The following is a 20,321-nucleotide window of genomic DNA, read 5'->3' as shown; positions in this document are numbered from 1 at the left end:
TCAGTACTGCCCCTCCGACTATGCAGGACAAATCCAAATCGGCCAATTATCACCCCATCAATCTACACACAATCACCAAAGTGTTGAAAGGTTTTTCTTTTATGTGATGTGGGCGTCGCTGGCCAGGCCCAGCATTTGTTGCCCATCCCTAGTTGCCCTTGAGAAGGTGGTGGTGAGCTGCCTTCTTGAACCGCTGCAGTCCGTGTGGGGTAGGTACACCCACAGTGCTGTTAGGTTTGACTTTTCGATAGTGGTTAGATACAACTGAGTGGCTTGCTAGGCCGTTTCAGAGGGCATGTAAAAGTCAACCACATTGCTGTGGGTCTGGAGTCACATGTAGGCCAGACCGGGTAAGGACAGCAGATTTCCTTCCCGAAAGGACATTAGTGGTTTTTACAACAATTCAATAATTTCACGGTCACCATTACTGACACTAGGGGTCATTAACAGTGCTACCACAAAGCATCTGCTCATCAATAATCAGCTCACCAAAGAACAGTTTGGGTTCTGCCAAGACCAGTCATCTCCAAACTTCATTACAGCCTTGGACAAGCATGGAAATGCTGTATTCCAGAGGTGAGGTGAGAGTGACTGCCCTTGACATCAAGGCAGCATTTAACTGGACCCCTGGCATAACTGAAGTCGATGGGAATCAGGGGGAAAACTCTCCGCTGGCTGGAGCCATACCGAGCACAAAGGAAGATGGTTGTGGTTGTCGGAGGTCAATCATTTCAGCTCCCAGGACGTCACTGCAGGAGTACCTCAGGGTAGTGTCCTCGGCCCAACCATCTTCAGCTGCTTCATCAATGACCTTCCTTCAATCAGAAGGTCAGAAGTGGGGATGTTCGCTGATGATTGCACAATGTTCAGCACCATACGCGACTCCTCAGATACTAAAGCAGTCCGTGTAGAAATGCAGCAAGACCTGGACAATATCCAGGCTTGGGCTGATAAGTGGCAAGTAACATTCGCGCCACACAAGTGCCAGGCAATGACCATCTCCAACAAGAGAGAATCTAACCATCTCCCCTTGACATTCAACGGCATTACCATCGCTGAATCCCCCACTATCAACATCCTGGGGGGTTACCATTGACCAGAAACTGAACTGGAGTAGCCATATAAATACTGTGGCTACAAGAGCAGGTCAGAGGCTGGGAATCCTGCGGTGAGTAACTCACCTCCTGACTCCCCAAAGCCTGTCCACCATCTACAAGGCACAAGTCAGGAGTGTGATGGAATACTCTCCACTTGCCTGGATGGGTGCAGCTCCAACAACACTCAAGAAGCTCAACACCATCCAGAACAAAGCAGCCCGCTTGATCGGCACCCCATCTACAAACATTCACTCCCTCCACCACCGACGCACAGTGGCAGCAGTGTGTACCATCTACAAGATGCACTGCAGCAACGCACCAAGGCTCCTTCGACAAACCTTCGACAAGACCTTCCAAACCCACAACCTCTACCAACTAGAAGGACAAGGGCAGCAGATACATGGGAACACCACCACCTGCAAGTTCCCCCTCCAAGCCACACACCATCCTGACTTGGAACTATATCGGCCGTTCCTTCACTGTCGCTGGGTCAAAATCCTGGAACTCGCTCCCTAACAGCAGTGTGGGTGTACCTACCCCACACGGACTGCAGCGGTTCAAGAAGGCAGCTCACCACCACCACCTTCTCGAGGGGCAATTAAGGATGGGCAGTAAATGCTGGGCCTGGTCAGCGACGCCCAACGAACGAATAGAAAAATATTTACAATTTCTTTAACAACCTTGGCTTCACAGCCAATGAAGTGCTTTTGAAGTGTAGTCACTGTTGTAATGTGGGGAAACACGGCAGCTCATTTCTGCACAGCAAGATCCCACACACAGTGATGTGATAATGACCAGATAAATTTTTTTTTAGTGACGTTGGGTTGAGGGATAAATATTGAGCCCAGGACATTGGGGAGAACTCCCCCTGCTCTGCTTCCAATAGTGGCCGTGGGATCTTTTACACCCACCCGAGAGGGCAGTTGGGTTCAATGTCTCATCTGAAAGACGGCACCCCTGACAGTGCAGCACTCCCTCAGTCCTGGCACTGGGTGTGTTGGCCTGCCTCAAGGGTTCAAGCCTCTGGGGTGGGACTGGAATGACACAGCTTCTGACTCAGAGGCAAGAGAGTGCACGTGCTACCCAATGCCAGTATAGGAACCTTCCCCTGTAACTCCTCTCTCAATGGCCTCTCAACCATTGCTATGGCAACAAAATTATATTTTGCAAGCAAAAGAAAAAAAAACACAACAGTCACTCCTATAACCTCAGCGCTCTCTGCTTTTGGAGCCAGGGTGCAGGGTGGGGCATCTCAAGTCCTCTCGGTTTACATTCCAACACTTCTCAGACATGTGCTGACTGATTAAACTTGCTGGGCAAGGAGGTTTGCTTCATCCAGTCTCTATCCAGAGAATTCCAGGCACAAACAAACAGTCAGTTTACACCAGCCGGAAAATAAATGCCCCCCCCCCGCGCCACCCATCCCAGGGCGTCTCTCAGTCAGTCGACCCACGGAGACAGGCAATCGACAACAGCGTTCCTCGGTTCACAGTGTTCCTGCATTTCTATAGCGCCTTTCACAACATCCCAAAGCACCTTACGGCCCCGTATCTTTCGAAGTGAGGTCACTGTCGTAATGTCGGAAAGGCGGCAGCCGATTTGAGCACAGCAAGATCCCGCAAACTGCAATGTGATAATGACCCGGATCATCTGTTTTTAGTGATGTTGGTTGAGGGATAAATATTGTCCCCAGGACACCGGGGGGAACTCCCCTGCTCTTCTTCCAATAGTGGCCGTGGGATCTTTTACACCCACCCGAGAGGGCAGACGGGGGCCTGGGTTTAATGTCTCATCCGAAAGACGGCACCTCCGACAGTGCAGCACTCCCTTAGTACTGACCCTCCGACGGTACAGCGCTCCCTCAGTACTGACCCTCCGACAGTGCAGCACTCCCTCAGTACTGACCCTCTGACAGTGCAGCGCTCCCTCAGTACTGACCCTCCGACAGTGCAGCACTCCCTCAGTACTGACCCTCCGACAGTGCAACGCTCCCTCAGTCCTGACTCTCTGACAGTGCAGCACTCCCTCAGTACTGACCCTCCGACAGTGCAGCACTCCCTCAGTACTGACCCTCCGACAGTGCAACGCTCCCTCAGTCCTGACTCTCCGACAGTGCAGCACTCCCTCAGTACTGACCCTCCGATAGTGCAGCACTCCCTCAGTACTGACCCTCCGACAGTGCAGCACTCCCTCAGTACTGACCCTCTGACAGTGCAGCACTCCCTCAGTACTGACCCTCTGACAGTGCAGCACTTCCTCAATACTGACCCTCCGACAGTGCAACGCTCCCTCAGTCCTGACTCTCTGACAGTGCAGCACTCCCTCAGTACTGACCCTCCGACAGTGTAGCACTCCCTCAGTACTGACCCTCCGACAGTGCAGCACTCCCTTAGTACTGACTCTCGGACAGTGCAGCACTCCCTCAGTACTGACCCTCCGACGGTGCAGCACTCCCTCAGTACTGACCCTCTGACAGTGCAGCACTCCCTCAGTACTGACCCTCCGACAGTGCAGCACTCCCTCCAGGAGTTTCTTCTCTCAGAGGGTCGTGAATCTTTGGAATCCTCTACCCAGGGAGCTGTGGAGGCCGAGACATTGAACATACAGGGCTGAGGTGACCTATAGAGGAGTCAAAGGTCATGGGGGACAGGCAGGAAAGTAGAGTTGAGGCCAAGATTTCGATCATCCATGATCTTATTGGATGTCAGAATAGGCTCGAAGGGGCCGAATGGCCGACTCCTGCTCTTATTTCTCACGTTTTTGATACTGGCACTGTGAATGTGGGCCCTGGATTGGAGTGGAACTCAAAAACACATGATATTCTGACTCAGAGACGAGGGAGAGCTGCTGACTGACGTGAGCAGTGAGGAATGTGGACGACAGATAGGGATCCTGTCCAGGCAAAACAGCAGGCAGCTTCCTTGTCAGCCCGGGCGAGCCTGGTCGTCTTCCACACACAAGTCAGGGCCGCCCTGTAGAAACAGGGAAGGGGGAGGGGGAAGTCCTCGAATTCAGTGGGGCTGCTTTAAAATAGGACAGGGAACAAGTGGGGAGCAGGACACAAAAAGGCGAGCGGTATTTTATTTTCCCCCCTGGGCGTGGGCTGGGAGGGGGCCCAGATCAGTAGGCCGGAGTGAGGCCTTTGGGAGGGTTCGATTCCAGCGTGGGTTTGCAACTCATCGGTGCCCCGGGATCTCATTCCCTCCTGCGACTCGCTCCCCCTTGAGGGCACTGTCACCGCACCCACCCTGCGCGCTCCACCGCGGAGCCAGGGGTGGGGGTTCATCGTGGCTGAGGCCTCTGTTCCTGCCGAAGTCCCTCATCCCCGGGACCATTCCGGTAAATCACCTCCGCACCCTCTCCGAGGGCTCGACATCCTTCCCAAAGTGCGGGGCCCGGAATCAGACAATACTGCAACTGGGGGCGAACCAGGTATCTGAGTATAAATAACTACTGGGTGCAGCCAGGTTCCCGCTGAAAATAAATCCTCTCTGTTGTCAACAGTTGGTTGAGGAAAGCAAATCAGATGCAAAAATAAGATGGAGGTGGATCTGAATGAATGAAGACTGTGTCGAGCCCACCCCGCAGGCGGCTTTTAAAAAATTCTTTCATGGGATGTGGGCGTCGCTGGCCAGGCCCAGCATTTATTACCCATCCCGAATTGCCCTTGAGAAGGTGGTGGTGAGCTGCCTTCTTGAACCGCTGCAGACCGTGTGGGGTAGGTAGACCCACAGTGCTGTTAGGGAGGGAGGTCCTGGTTTCTGACCCAGCCACATTGTGCGAGGGTTTCAAACTGTTGCTATAATCTCCTCCAGCCCCTACAACCCTCCGAGATCTCTGCGCTCCTCCACATCCGGCCCCTTGTCCGTCCCCCGATTCCCATCGCTCCACCATCAGCTGCCTGGGGCCCTGAGCTCTGGAATTCCCTCCCTAAATCTCTCCGCCTCTCTCTCTCTCCTCCTTTAAGACGCTCCTTAAAACCGACCTCTTTGACCGAGCTTTCGATCGCCTGTCCCTAATATCTCCTTGTGTGGCTCGGGGTCAAATCTTTGTGCACTAACACTGCTGGGAATCATCTCGGCGTTTTTGTTTACTGTGCTGAAGGTGCTATGTAAATGAACAGACACATTAGGAGTAGGAGTAGGCCACTCGGCCCCTCGAGCCTGCTCCGCCATTCAATAAAATCACGGCTGATCGGATTGTAAACTCAACTCCACATTCCCGCCTACCCCCGATAACCTTTCACCCCCTTGCTTATCAAGAATCTATCTCCCTCTGCCTTAAAAATATTCAAAGACTCTGCTTCCACTGCCTTTTGAGGAAGAGAATTCCAAAGACTCACGACCCTCTGAGAAAAATGTCTTCTGATCTCTGTCTTCAATGGGCGACCCCTTATTTTTAAACAGTGACCCCTAGTTCTAGATTCTCCCACAAGGGGAAACATCCTTTCCACATCCACCCTGTCAAGACCCTCAGGATCTTATATGTTTCAATCAAGTTGCCTCTTACTCTTCTAAACTCCAGCGGATACAAGCCTAACCTGTCCAATCTTTCCTCATAAGACAACCCGCCCATTCCAGGTATTAGTCTAGTAAACCTTCTCTGTACTGCCTCCAACGCATTTACATCCTTCCTTAAATAAGGAGACCAGTACTGTACACAGTACTCCAGATGTGGTCTCACCAATACTGTACACAGTATTCCAGATGTGGTCTCACCAATACTGTACACAATACCCCAGATGTGGTCTCACCAATACTGTACACAGTATTCCAGATGTGGTCTCACCAATACTGTACACAATACTCCAGATGTGGTCTCACCAATACTGTACACTGTACTCCAGATGTGGTCTCACCAATACTGCACACAGGACCCCAGATGTGGTCTCACCAATGCCCTGTATAACTGAAGCATAACCTCCCTACTTTTGTATTCAATTCCCCCTCGCGATAAACAATAATATTCTATTTGCTTTACATTCTAATTACTTGCTGTACCTGCATTCTAACCTTTGCGATTCGTGCACTAGGAGACCCAGATCCCTCTGCATCGCAGAGCTCTGCAATCTCTCACCGTTTAGATAATATGCTTCTTTTTTTATTCTTCCTGCCAAAGTGGACAATTTCCCACTTTCCCACATTATACTCCATTTGCCAGATCTTTGCCCACTCAATTAATCTATCTATATCCCTTTGTAGCCCCCTTATGTCCCCTTCACAATGTATTCTCCCACCTATCTTTGTGTCATCAGCAAATTTAGCAACCATACCTTCGTTCCCTTCATCTAAATCATTTATATAAATTGTAAAAAGTTGAGACCCCAGCACAAATCCCTGTGGTACACCACTCGTTACATCTCACCAACCAGAAAGTGACCCATTTATGCCTATTCTCTGTTTCCTGTTAGCTAGCCAATCTTCTATCCATGCCAATATGTTACCCCCTACACCGTGAGCTTTTATTTTCTGCAATAACCTTTGATGTTACTGTTATTGGAGGAGGTTAGAGATAGAGAGGGGGGCGAGGTCACGGAGGGATTTGAACACGAAGGTGAGTGTGGCACCTCGCATAGGGAGAGATATTGGAATTCGAATCACCGTCCTTCTGACATCCTGTAGGTGAACCGTGCCCAGCCGCGGGGCATGGATTGCAACAGCCGAACAGGATTCTTCACCGTTGAGATTATTCTTTCTGACAACAGAACCTGATCTCAATCTCACCACAGCTTGGACAGAAATGTTATATCTGTTAACCCCCTCCTCCGCCAAGGCACCAGCTCTCGCTTTCTCCCCCAATACCCCCAGGTCCCGGCTTCCGGTCAATGTCGGGGGGTTGGGGTGGCTGATTCTGTGGGGTGGGGGGCATCGAAGGAGAGTAATCCTGCCCTCACACTGCCAACCTCCGAGCTGGGCATCGATGGCTGACTGTGCCATGCCCATGTTCACATTCTACCTCCACTTAATGGCAGATGTACCAGCAAAAGTGGCACAGTCAATGGAACTGGAGAACCTTACAATCTGCATAACAGGGGATCTCCCACTGGGGTAAGAGGGAATGAGAGTGAGGTGAGAAAATGGGAGAGCTTTGATATACCAGCTGCTTAAATTAACTGGGTCCATGGTATTAACAGATAGCACATCAAATACTCCTAGGACAGGTACAGCACGGGGGTTAGATACAGAGTAAAGCTCCCTCTACACTGTCCCCATCAAACACTCCCAGGACAGGTACAGCACGGGGGTTAGATACAGAGTAAAGCTCCCTCTACACCGTTCCCATCAAACACTCCCAGGACAGGTACAGCACGGGGGTTAGATACAGAGTAAAGCTCCCTCTACACCGTTCCCATCAAACACTCCCAGGACAGGTACAGTACGGGGGTTAGATACAGAGTAAAACTCCCTCTACACTGTCCCCATCAAACACTCCCAGGGCAGGTACAGCACGGGGGTTAGATACAGAGTAAAGCTCCCTCTACACTGTCCCCATCAAACACTCCCAGGACAGGTACAGTACGGGGGTTAGATACAGAGTAAAACTCCGTCTGTATCACCACTTCTAAGAACCAAAGGATGGTCCTTATCATATTGCTGTCAGTGGGATCTTACTGTGCAGTAATTGGCTGCCATGTCTTTCTACATTACAACAACGACTACATTTTTAAAAAAAGTACTTCATTGGCTGGGAAATGCTCTGGGACATCCCGAAGTCACAAAAGTCTATTGTCTTAAACCCAGAAACACAGTGCCCCAGATAGCAGCCCCCCCGATGAATCATGAGGTCTGGTCAAATGTAAACCAGCAACCCCTGTCCAGTGTACCTGATGTTGTGGATCCTCCCTTCAAACAGTGAGATGTGACAGCACGGGGTGAAGTGATTTCTGAGGCAGCAGATATGTTTTGCTGTGACCCACAAGCAAATCAGGCTGAGGCAGGGCCCGAACCTGCCTTGTAAACCTCAAAGACAGCCTTCTTTCAGGGGTACTCACAGCACAGCTGGAGCCCTGTGGCCCTCCCGGGTACAATCTGGGCCCTACTTTCAGTGTGTGGGCCTCACAACCATACTGGGTGGAATTAGCTACACCCCAATATTAGGTGGGGTGTACCCCAGTGTTATACAGTGACAGACCTGTCCCCACCAGTACTGTACCCCAGTGTTATACAGTGACAGACCTGTCCCCACCAGTACTGTACCCCAGTGTTATACAGTGACAGACCTGTCCCCACCAGTACTGTACCCCAGTGTTATACAGTGACAGACCTGTCCCCACCAGTACTGTACCCCAGTGTTATACAGTGACAGACCTGTCCCCACCAGTACTGTACCCCAGTGTTATACAGTGACAGACCTGTCCCCACCAGTACTGTACCCCAGTGTTACACAGTGACAGACCTGTCCCCACCAGTACTGTACCCCAGTGTTATACAGTGACAGACCTGTCCCCACCAGTACTGTACCCCAGTGTTATACAGTGATCGACCTGTCCCCATCAGTACTGTACCCCAGTGTTATACAGTGACAGACCTGTCCCCACCAGTACTGTACCCCAGTGTTATACAGTGACAGACCTGTCCCCACCAGTACTGTACCCCAGTGTTATAAAGTGACAGACCTGTCCCCACCAGTACTGTATCCCAGTGTTATACAGTGACAGACCTGTCCCCACCAGTACTGTACCCCAGTGTTATACAGTGACAGACCTGTCCCCACCAGTACTGTACCCCAGTGTTATACAGTGACAGACCTGTACCCATCAGTACTGTACCCCAGTGTTATACAGTGACACACCTGTACCCATCAGTACTGTACCCCAGTGTTATACAGTGACACACCTGTCCCCACCGGTACTGTACCCCAGTGTTATACAGTAACAGACCTGTCCCCACCAGTACTGTACCCCAGTGTTATACAGTGACAGACCTGTCTCCACCAGTACTGTACTCAGTGTTATACAGTGATAGACCTGTCCCCACCAGTACTGTACCCCAGTGATATACAGTGACAGACCTGTCCCCACCAGTACTGTACCCCAGTGTTATACAGTGACAGAGCTGTCTCCACCAGTACTGTACCCCAGTGTTATACAGTGACAGACCTGTCCCCACCAGTACTGTACCCCAGTGATATACAGTGACAGACCTGTCCCCACCAGTACTGTACCCCAGTGTTATACAGTGACAGACCTGTCCCCACCAGTACTGTACCCCAGTGATATACAGTGACAGACCTGTCCCCACCAGTACTGTACCCCAGTGTTATACAGTGACAGACCTGTCCCCACCAGTACTGTACCCCAGTGTTATACAGTGACAGACCTGTCCCCACCAGTACTGTACCCCAGTGTTATACAGTGACAGACCTGTCCCCCACCAGTACTGTACCCCAGTGTTCCACAGTGACAGACCTGTCCCCACCAGTACTGTACCCCAGTGTTCCACAGTGACAGACCTGTCCCCCACCAGTACTGTACCCCAGTGTTCCACAGTGACAGACCTGTCCCCACCAGTACTGTACCCCTGTGTTATACAGTGACAGACCTGTCCTCACCAGTACTGTACCCCAGTGTTATACAGTGACAGACCTGTCCCCACCAGTACTGTACCCCAGTGTTATACAGTGACAGACCTGTCCCCCACCAGTACTGTACCCCAGTGTTCCACAGTGACAGACCTGTCCCCACCAGTACTGTACCCCAGTGTTCCACAGTGACAGACCTGTCCCCCACCAGTACTGTACCCCAGTGTTCCACAGTGACAGACCTGTCCCCACCAGTACTGTACCCCTGTGTTATACAGTGACAGACCTGTCCTCACCAGTACTGTACCCCAGTGTTATACAGTGACAGACCTGTACCCACCAGTACTGTACCCCAGTGTTATACAGTGACAGACCTGTCCCCACCAGTACTGTACCACAGTGTTATACAGTGACAGACCTGTCCCCACCAGTACTGTACTCCAGTGTTATACAGTGACAGACCTGTCCCCACCAGTACTGTACCCCAGTGTTACACAGTGACAGACCTGTCCCCACCAGTACTGTACCCCAGTGTTATACAGTGACAGACCTGTACCTACCAGTACTGTACCCCAGTGTTATACAGTGACAGACCTGTCCCCACCAGTACTGTACCCCAGTGTTATACAGTGACAGACCTGTCCCCACCAGTACTGTACCCCAGTGTTATACAGTGACAGACCTGTCCCCACCAGTACTGTGTCCCAGTATTATAGAGTTTTGTTTTGATGCTCTCTCCAGTCCATATTTGCAAAGATAGACTCTCCAGCTGTATTACTGGGAATTTCGCAGAGTTCACCAGGACTGTGAATATCTGATAAATATAACTTTACTCAACACTGAAACCCCAGTGACATCACAAAACTGGTGTTTACCGATCACCCAATCATTGCAGTTGTCAAATATTACTTCATACGGGCGGATTTTGTTAAGAGATTGAATCAGTTTGAACCAGTTGTCAAACAACTGTTAACTACACCCACTGCCCAATCATCCATTGTGTCCCTGAGGGAATGATCTGTATTATTGTATTACACAGTGTTTATAACACAGAACCAGGCCATTCGGCCCATCTGCTCCGTGCTGGTGTTTCTGCTCCACTCGGGCCTCCTCCCAATCCCCACCCCCCCCTCTCCATCTCACCCCATCACCATCTCCTTCTATTCCTTTCTCCCTCAACTGTTTATCCAGCTTCCCCCTTAAATACATCGATACTATTCACCTCGACCACTCCCTGTGGTAGCGAGTTCCACATTCTCCCCACTCTCCGGGGAAAGGAGTTTCTCCTGAATTCCCGATTGGATTCATTAGTGACTGTCTTATATTGATGGCCCCTAGTTCTGGTCTCCCCCACAAGTGGAAACATCTCTACATGACTCCAGTAAATCTTTTTTGTCCCTTCTCCACTGCCTCGATCTCCTTTTTTATAATTAGATTAGAGATACAGCACTGAAACAGGCCCTTCGGCCCACCGAGTCTGTGCCGAACATCAACCACCCATTTATACTAATCCTACACTAATCCCATATTCCTACCAAACATCCCCACCTGTCCCTATATTTCCCTACCACCTACCTATACTAGTGACACTTTATAATGGCCAATTTACCTATCAACCTGCAAGTCTTTTGGCTTGTGGGAGGAAACCGGAGCACCCGGAGAAAACCCACGCAGACACAGGGAGAACTTGCAAACTCCACACAGGCAGTACCCGGAATCGAACCCAGGTCCCTGGAGCTGTGAGGCTGCGGTGCTAACCACTGCGCCACTGTGCCGCCCTAATACGGAGAGCAGAACTGTTCACAGTCACTCCGAGTGCGGTCTAACCAAAGTTCGATACAATTTAACATAACTTCTCTGCTTCTCAATTCTATCCCTGTTTTAATGAACCCAGTGACTGCTTTGCTTTATCAAGTGTTACAAAAGTGCCTCTGTGTTTTATTAAATAGATTTTTTGAGGATTGTTTTTTGAAAGATTGAAGAAAGGTTAAATTTTGGGGTTTTCAAAGGGGGTCACGTAAAGGCCACTTGACTTTGAAAAACAGTCCTCGAAATGTTTTTTAAAAGGGCACCGAGAGGTCCGGTGAGGAAAACAAGCCTTTTTGGGAAACCACCTGACTTCCAGCTCAAAAATGAACAGAGAACTTCAGACACCTGGGGAAGTTACTTACAAAGAATTGACAGGTCAAGATCGATGGAGGTCAAAAGGTTGACCTCCTGTTGTTGGTTTCACTTTTGAATTGTTTTGAGTTCAGGTTGAACTGCATAAAAAGGGAGAGAAGAGAATTCCCAAGGAAGGAGAGAAGACCACAACCCAGCTCAGCTTTCCAGCACCTCTCTAAAAGACCCTGAGAAGTCCACTGTGTCAACTCATCTCGTCTCCTGTCTTTGAAGAAAAGCCTGCTAGATTAATTCTCAACGCCGCCTCAAAAGAACTGCTCTAAAAAATCCCAGTGACCCGTCTACGTGTATGAGACTGTATGCCAATTTTGGAACACAACATCTGCTGTTTCTTCAAGAACGAGTAAGTATCCAGCCCAAGTGTTTGTTTTTTTTGTCTGTAATAGAGCTCAAAAAACAAAATTCCTTTATTTTTCTGGTTAACCGGTGTATGTGTGTGAGTGAGTGTGAGGGGCTAAGATAAAAAGGGAACTTTAATATTTAAATCTGTGTGTTTATGCTCTACTTCATTACTGGTTAAGACTTGTTTTATAATAAACTGGTAATTTTGTTGTTTATTAAAGAGACCTGGCTGGTGTGTTTCATTCTGGGATAGAAATAGAGTCTCTGACTGTATCGGTAAGCGGGAAAAAATGTAAATATATGTTGTGACCTGTGGAGACGTGGAACTAGAATAAACAGTGCATTCCTCCTGAATCGGTGGTAACGTAAGGTCTTATTAACCTGTGTCGCTGGGTTAGATACAGAGTAAAGCTCCCACTACACTGTCCCCATCAAACACTCCCCAGGACAGGTACAGTACGGGGGGTTAGATACAGAGTAAAGCTCCCTCTAAAAAAAAAAGAAAAAAAAAAACGGGGTTAGATACAGAGTAAAGCTCCCTCTAAAAAAAAAAACGGGGTTAGATACAGAGTAAAGCTCCCTCTACACTGTCCCCCATCAAACACTCCCCAGGACAGGTACAGCACGGGGGTTAGATACAGAGTAAAGCTCCCTCTACACTGTCCCCCATCAAACACTCCCAGGACAGGTACAGCACGGGGGTTAGATACAGAGTAAAGCTCCCTCTACACTGTCCCATCAAACACTCCCAGGACAGGTACAGTACGGGGGTTAGATACAGAGTAAAGCCCCCTCTACACTGTCCCCATCAAACACTCCCAGGACAGGTACAGTACGGGGGTTAGATACAGAGTAAAGCTCCCTCTACACTGTCCACATCAAACACTCCCAGGACAGGTACAGCACGGGGGTTAGATACAGAGTAAAGCTCCCTCTACACTGTCCCTATCAAACACTCTCAGGACAGGTACAGCACGGGGGGTTAGATACAGAGCAGTGTTCCCTTTAGAATGTCCCTCTCGAGCACCGGATTACCACATTGATGTTTGTGGGATCTTGCTGTGCGCAAGTCAGCTGCTGTGTTTCCTCCATTACAACACTTCCCAAAAAAAGAACATCATTGGCTGTAAAACACTTTGGGATGTCCAACGGAGGTGAGGGGAACTTCAAGTGCTTAATATCCTTCGCAGTCATCCCCTGCTGTGGCCACTGACGTGGACTCCCTCACAGTTAGGAACACAATATTATTTAAGACAATTTAAACTATAACCTATGGCCTTCACAATCAGGCTGCACACTTTGATTGAGATCAGGTATAGTCTAATAATTTTACATATTTAGAGAAAGGAAAGGTGTTTTGATATCTCAGGGATAACGCATGAGAAAGATTCAGATGCTATCCTCCCAACTCTATGCCCAGTTTGCTGACCTCTCTGGGGTATTGTAATCAGAGTGACAGTTAATAATGTGCCCCGGGTTAGAGAGAGGGGGGAGAATCAGTCAGGGTTCCTGCTCCTGATCACTGTCCAGTAACCCCTGGGTTAGAGAGAGGGGGGAGAATCAGTCAGGGTTCCTGCTCCTGATCACTGTCCAGTGACCCCTGGGTTAGAGAGAGAGAGAGGAGAATCAGTCAGGGTTCCTGCTCCTGATCACTGTCCAGTGACCCCTGGGTTAGAGAGAGAGAGAGGAGAATCAGTCAGGGTTCCTGCTCCTGATCACTGTCCAGTAACCCCTGGGTTAGAGAGAGGGGGGAGAATCAGTCAGGGTTCCTGCTCCTGATCACTGTCCAGTGACCCCTGGGTTAGAGAGAGAGAGAGGAGAATCAGTCAGGGTTCCTGCTCCTGATCACTGTCCAGTAACCCCTGGGTTAGAGAGAGGGGGGAGAATCAGTCAGGGTTCCTGCTCCTGATCACTGTCCAGTGACCCCTGGGTTAGAGAGAGGGGGGAGAATCAGTCAGGGTTCCTGCTCCTGATCACTGTCCAGTGACCCCTGGGTTAGAATGTGCTGGACAGGTTTGGGTTTAGATGCAACACCTGCCAACTGGAATAAGATAAACATGCTTAAATTACAGGCAGAAGAAATAGCCGAGGGTAGAAATTTTCTGTCCGAGAAAGCTTTCACCGTTTGAAAAATCCCGAAGGCCAAGCCTGGCCCTGATCACGTTTGCAAAAGTTCAGCAAAAACAAAAACAAAAACTTTTAGCAAAAAAGTTAAACAACGACGAGGGCAAAGTTGGACAAACTCCCACGGACTCACCCCACTGCAGAAAGCCGGCGATGTTTGGGTCCCTGCGGAGCGGGGAGCTGCTGAACTCGAAGTACAGACAGAGCAGGAGGTCAAGGAGAGTCTCCACACTGAGCCCCGGTCCCAGCTCCACACTCCCGGCCGCTCCCTGCACCACCAGGCGCTCCAGCTGCTGCAGCCGCTCTTCAGCAGACATGGTGCCAGCTCCCTCTGTCTCTGTCTCTGCCTGGCTGCTGCTTCTCTTGTGTCGTTCAGTCCCTTTGTCACCTCCCCAACCCTCACCCTGTATTCTGTCTGTATCTCCCTCCCTCCCTCCCTACCTACCTGTCCCTCCCTTCTCTCTCTGCAGATTTCCACACTCACCTGAGGCTGCTGAGTGTCAGTCCCATCGTCCAATCACAGCCCCGCAGCCGCAGGTAAATAAACAGCTCTTAAAGCTACAAGTCTTTTGAAGCTGCTTTGCTGTGGGTGCAGTGGGTTCTGCTCACTGGGGTACAGGGTGTCCTGGGCACTGGTGCTCAATAAAATACAGGTGCCCTGGCCACTAGCATTCACTGGGGTATGGGTACCCTGGTGCTCACTGGGTTATGGGTACCCTAGGCACTGGCACTCACTGCGATATGGGTGCCTGGGCACTCACGGGGGTACAGGTTCCATTGGTTCTGCGATAGCTGGGGTACAGGTACAGTGGGCACTGTGTATGCTGGGATGTAGATTCCTTGGACTCTGGCACTTGGGGTGCAGCCTCGCTGATATCTGGGGGCATGAATTCAGAGGGCACTGCATTCGCTGAGTTCCCTGTGCACTCACACTCATAGGGGGCACGTAATCCAACAGGGGCACCGGGGGCTCTCTGCAGTAGGTGTTCAATGACACATTCCATAGGAGCTGGAGTGCTGGCTCCCTGGCATTCTGCTCGTACCTTGCCACGTAGACCAGTCGCCATCTGTGAGCCAGCACAGCGAGTATCCCCAGCGGAAACCCTCACACAAGGTTTCCCGCCCTGAACGTGTGCTTGGGGCATTTCCTCATGCAATGACCCAAACTGTTCAAGAAAAGCAGCGACCAGCCCACTCGCTGTGGGATTTGCAGCGATTTCTCTTGTTGGACAGCAGGAGACAGCCATGGAAGCAGAGCTATCCCAGAATTCACAGTGATAGTGAAAGCCCTCTATTAAAGGCAGAGGGACATAAAATCACCCCCACCCCACTTCCTACTGATCCCCCAAACCAACCAGTCAGGTCAGCAGGTGTTTAGGAATGAATGTGCCTCAGCTACCTTTGATATGCAATTCAAATTTCCAGTCTGAGCCCCAAATCCCCAGCTGACTCACTCTTCCTCAGCCCTTTGTTGGATGATAACTCAGACACGATGGGCTGAAGGGCCTGTTTCTGTGCTGGATGACTTCACCTCTCCTCCATCTCATCCTTTTCCAAGACAGACTTGCATTTACGACACTGTATTTACAGCATAGAAACAGGCCATTCGGCCTAACCACTCCATGCCTGCGAGTTTACGCTCTACACGAGCCTCCTCCCACCCCTACTCCATCTCCCAGAGCCTCCCTCAACCTCAGAATACACCCAAAGTGCGGGAGAGCCAACAAGGTACTTTTAAGAATTAATCATTCTGTAGTACAGAACCGGAGCTGAAAAGAGACATTTCGTCAAAGCTTTCCGTCTTGCACTCATCAGGACAATTCACAAGAATACCAATATAAGGGAAAGCAACACATTTATAGTGTATGAGAAGAGAGTGTTGATTGATTGGCAAATGGACTCGAATTGGTAGAATTTGCAGACAAAGAACATGTACACACATTACACTTGTTTCAGCTAAATATTTCCATACAGTATAAATTTGTTGCTTTCCCTTACGTTGGCATTCTTGCGAATTGTCCTGACGAGTGCAAGACGGAAAGCTTTGACAAAATGTCTGTTTTCAGCGATACTTTTAAAAAAGCTAAACACGGTGCAGTCACTGTTGTAATGTGAAAATGCAGCAGCCAGCTCCCACAAACAGCAAGTGGAGAATGACCAGCTCACCTGTGTTTTTTTTTTAAAGTGATGGATAAATATTGGCACCAGGACACTGGGGAAAACACCCCTGCTCTTCTAAAGGTGGCCATCACCGAGGGGGGCAGAGAGGGGCCTCAGTTTAATGGCACATTTTAAATGTTACCCTTGACAGTGCAGCGCTCCCTCAGTACTGCACTGGGAGGGTCAGCCTGGAATATGGGCTCAAGCCTGGAGTGGCAATCCCAGTCAGACACCACCACCAACAGAGTTCCAGCAATGAAAGTCGGCTACCTACAAGGGCACAGGAGTTAATAAAAGTGCCAGGGGTCAGGCCTTGGAGGAGAAGGATCCAGAATTTCTGTATGAGGGTCAGTGACCCTGGTAACCCCTGGCCTTGCACCCTGTCCGTCACATAATGCAGGAAGGGCTAATGTTAAGTGCAGCACTGAATGTTGCTCCTAGTGTATTTGCAATGAGCGCTCTGGGCTGTCATGGATCAGACTCCCTACCTACGCCATCAGCGCCCCCTGGTGTAAAGCCCATATAGCAACATCCTCTGGGGGAACAGGATTGGCTGATGCCCTTCACAGTTGAATAGCTTGTTGACACTCCACATCCAGGCTGCCGGGGAACAAACAGTGCCCACTGAACCCCCAGCAAGAGCCATAGATTGGTATAGTGAGCAAGGAGGGCGAATATGGTGCAGACCCCACATGGATGGCTTTAGGATCAGCTTTAAGGAATTGTACCAAACATCAGACAGCGGGTGGAGCCTCAGTACAATACCGGGGCACCGTATATCTTTAGCTCGTCCAGGAATTTGGCCGTGCCCCTTTAGGCGTCTGCCATAGCTCAGCGGGGAGGGGAAGGAGTACTCTGCAGCGGGGAAGCCCCGTCTGTCCCCTCAGGTGGATGTAAAAGATCCCACGGCCATTATTGAAAGTGGTGCAGGGACATTCCCTCTGGTATCCCCGGGGCCAATATTTGCCCCTCAATCAAATCACAAAAAGAAATTAGCTAGTCATTATCTCAGTGCATCTTGCAGTGTGTGTATCGCCTATTACATCCCCTTTGTTACAACACAGTGACTACACTGCAAAGGAAGCACCCTGTGATGTGCTGAGGAGGTGAAAGGCACTACAGAAACGCAAGACTTTCTTTTCTATAACAGGAGCTGTAGATGGTGCATGCATCATCGGTAAATGCAACACTGCCAGCACGAGTGTGGAAACATCACCAGGCGGGCAAATTCTGAAGTCAGTGGGTCGGTGAGCGTGGGCAGTGGTATTAACAGGACAGGGCATTAAGGAATGCCAGTTCTTGCGACAGAGGTGTAGCAGGGCTGGTTTGAATCGTGATGATTGTGGGGAAGGAGGGGGGGGGGGGGGGGGGGGGGGGGGAAGAGAATTCCTTTCTGATTAAAAAGGATATGGAGCCAAGGTGGGTGGATGGAGTTGAGATTGAAACAGACTAGAGGGGCTGAATGGCCTCCTCCTGTTTGTATACCCAGTGCCACACTATCATATAGAACCACACAGTAGTTACAGCATGGAAACAGGCCATTTGTCCCAACTGGTCCATGTTATGCTTAGAGTATATCAAGTTTATGCACCATGAACTTCCTCTGCCTTCTCATCTCACCCCATCACCATCTCCTTCTATTCCTTTCTCCCTCATGTGTTTATCCAGCTTCCCCCTTAAATGTATCGATACTATTCACCTCGACCACTCCCCCTGTGGTAGCGAGTTCCACATTCTCCCCTCTCTCTGGGGATAGAAGTTTCTCCTGAATTCCTGATTGGATTTTTTAGTGACTGTTTTATATTGATGGCCCCTAGTTCTGGTCTTGCCTGCAATTCATCAGTGAACCCCTTCATAATGTTAAAGACTTTGCTCAGGCCATCCCACAGCACTCAAGCGTCTGTGTTGCTTAATGTTGGGCAACTAAAGGGCACAGCAGAGAAAAAAAAAGGATCAAGATTCAGTGCCTGTTCTTGGAACAGAATTAATGGTGGTACATCTGCCACCATACGTGATACCTCCCGAAGCTCAGTGACCTACCGTTTATATTGGCTGTTATGCATAATCATTACTCCAGAGGGCAGTCTTACCCTATAAATACCCCAAGTAACCCAATCCTGACCCCCTCAACAGAGCCCGTCCAAGAGTTATGGCCAAGCTGGTGGATATCACAGCTCTGGGTCCCCCCATCATCCCCACCTCTCCAACAGGCTCCAGCAGAGGTCCGACTCTCCTGCTGTTCAACGTGCCTCACCACTGGGCTCAAGAGCTTACTTGTACAGTACGAGACCCCATTAGGTCCATCGTGGACGTTTGAAAGGAGGAACTCTAATTAGCCCATTCTGCCCTCCTGCCTTTTTTGCCCACAGCCCTGCCAGATGGCAGTGGATAGGTCTGTTCAAAATCAGATTCCACTGCCCCTTTCCAGGCAACACATCTCTGGGTGAAAGCTTCTCGTCTCCCCTTCGGATTCTGTGGCTCTCTGGTTACCAAGCCTCCTGCCACTGGAGTTTCTCCCGATTTACTCCATCGCCCATTTTGACCAGCTCGATCAAATCTCCCCCCTTACACTTTCTCTGCTTCAAGGAGAACAATTCCAACTTCCAGATGACTGAAGTCTCCCCTCTTCTGCATTGGCAAGAGTGATTGCAATGAGCCTCTGGAGGAGAGCACAGGAGGTAATAAACTATCCTCCGACAGTGTCTAATTCACCACAGCCTGGGGCGGGGCGGGGGGGCCTTACCAGCAGCCCAGCTCCCACTGCCGTCTCCTTCCACCACCCTCCTCCCCCCCCCCCCCCCCACAAACCAACCCCTGGAATTCTCCTCCCCCTCCCCAGGGAGCAAATCCAAGACCCCTCCCCCCCCCCAAAGAAAATCACAGTACACAAACTAAAAAAAAAAATCAGAAAGCAGTAGGGGGGTTTAGGGATAGTTACTCAGAACAACTGGCAAGTGGTGTTCCACGAGGAATAGTACTGGGAACCACGGTTGCTCACCATTTGCGGAGACGATTTGGACTCTGGAATTAGAGGTACACTGATAAAAATATGACACTAAACAGGGTAGGGGTTTAATTAGCCAGCAAGAGGACTGTGCCAATAATAAACAAATACCCTTGCAGAACAGGCATATAATTGACACATGAATTTCATTATTGGTAAAGGTAGATGGTGCATTTTAATAGGAAGAAGGCACTGGAGCAGGTAGGGGGGGAAAAAAAATGATACCAGATCTAAGGAAAGATTGAACAGACTGGGCTCAGAGAAAAAAAAAGTGACTGATAGAAGTCTTTATTATGGAAAGGGTTTGATCGAGGTGATGTTTCCAGTTGTAAGGGAGACCAGAACTCTGGGCCATCAATATAAGACAGTCGCTAATAAACCCAATCGGGGATTCAGGAGAAACTCCTTTCCCCAGAGAGTGGGGAGAATGTGGAACTCGCTACCACAGGGAGTGGTCGAGTTGAATAGTATCGATACATTTAAGGGGAAGCTGGATAAACACACGAGGGAGAAAGGAATAGGAGAGGTTAGATTTTGATTTGAGTGGGAGGAGGCTCGTGTGGAGCAGATACACCAGCACAGAGCGGATTGGCCGAATGGCCCGTTTGTGCTGCAAATACTGTTTTTAAAAAAAAAACCTTCTGTAGCTCCCAGAAATATGGCTGCACAATTCTTAGCTAGGATTCAGTTCTGGAGCGCACTCCCACAACCCCGCCCACCCGACTGTGCGATTGTCAACTGTGAATGGCATCACAGTGGGGCCTCCCTAACCAAGGAGTCACCAGGCAGTGATCAGGAACAGGAATCCTGGCTGATTCTCCCCCCTCACCCAGGAGCTACTGAGTCCCCCCCCAACTACCCTGTGCTTTGAGGGAATGGGCAACAAATGTAGG

At 50.0% G+C, this 20,321-nt stretch overlaps 1 protein-coding gene across 1 annotated transcript in view; it reads right to left on the bottom strand.

The window, feature by feature from the left end:
- The window catches only part of LOC137355947 (serine/threonine-protein kinase MRCK alpha-like), a 71,191-nt gene extending 56,516 nt beyond the window's left edge, over positions 1–14,675 (bottom strand). The window contains exon 1 of the mRNA XM_068021644.1: positions 14,398–14,675. Coding sequence (XP_067877745.1) covers positions 14,398–14,581 — 184 coding nt within the window. The 5' untranslated portion in view covers positions 14,582–14,675. The remainder of the gene's footprint in view (positions 1–14,397) is intronic.
- Between the last annotated feature and the right edge of the window lie 5,646 nt (positions 14,676–20,321).

Source organism: Heterodontus francisci, chromosome 44 (genome assembly GCF_036365525.1).
Source record: "Heterodontus francisci isolate sHetFra1 chromosome 44, sHetFra1.hap1, whole genome shotgun sequence".
Taxonomy (NCBI): Eukaryota; Metazoa; Chordata; class Chondrichthyes; order Heterodontiformes; family Heterodontidae; genus Heterodontus; species Heterodontus francisci.
The sequence above is the reverse complement of the archived record's forward strand: the minus strand, read 5'-3'. Positions and strand labels throughout refer to the sequence as shown.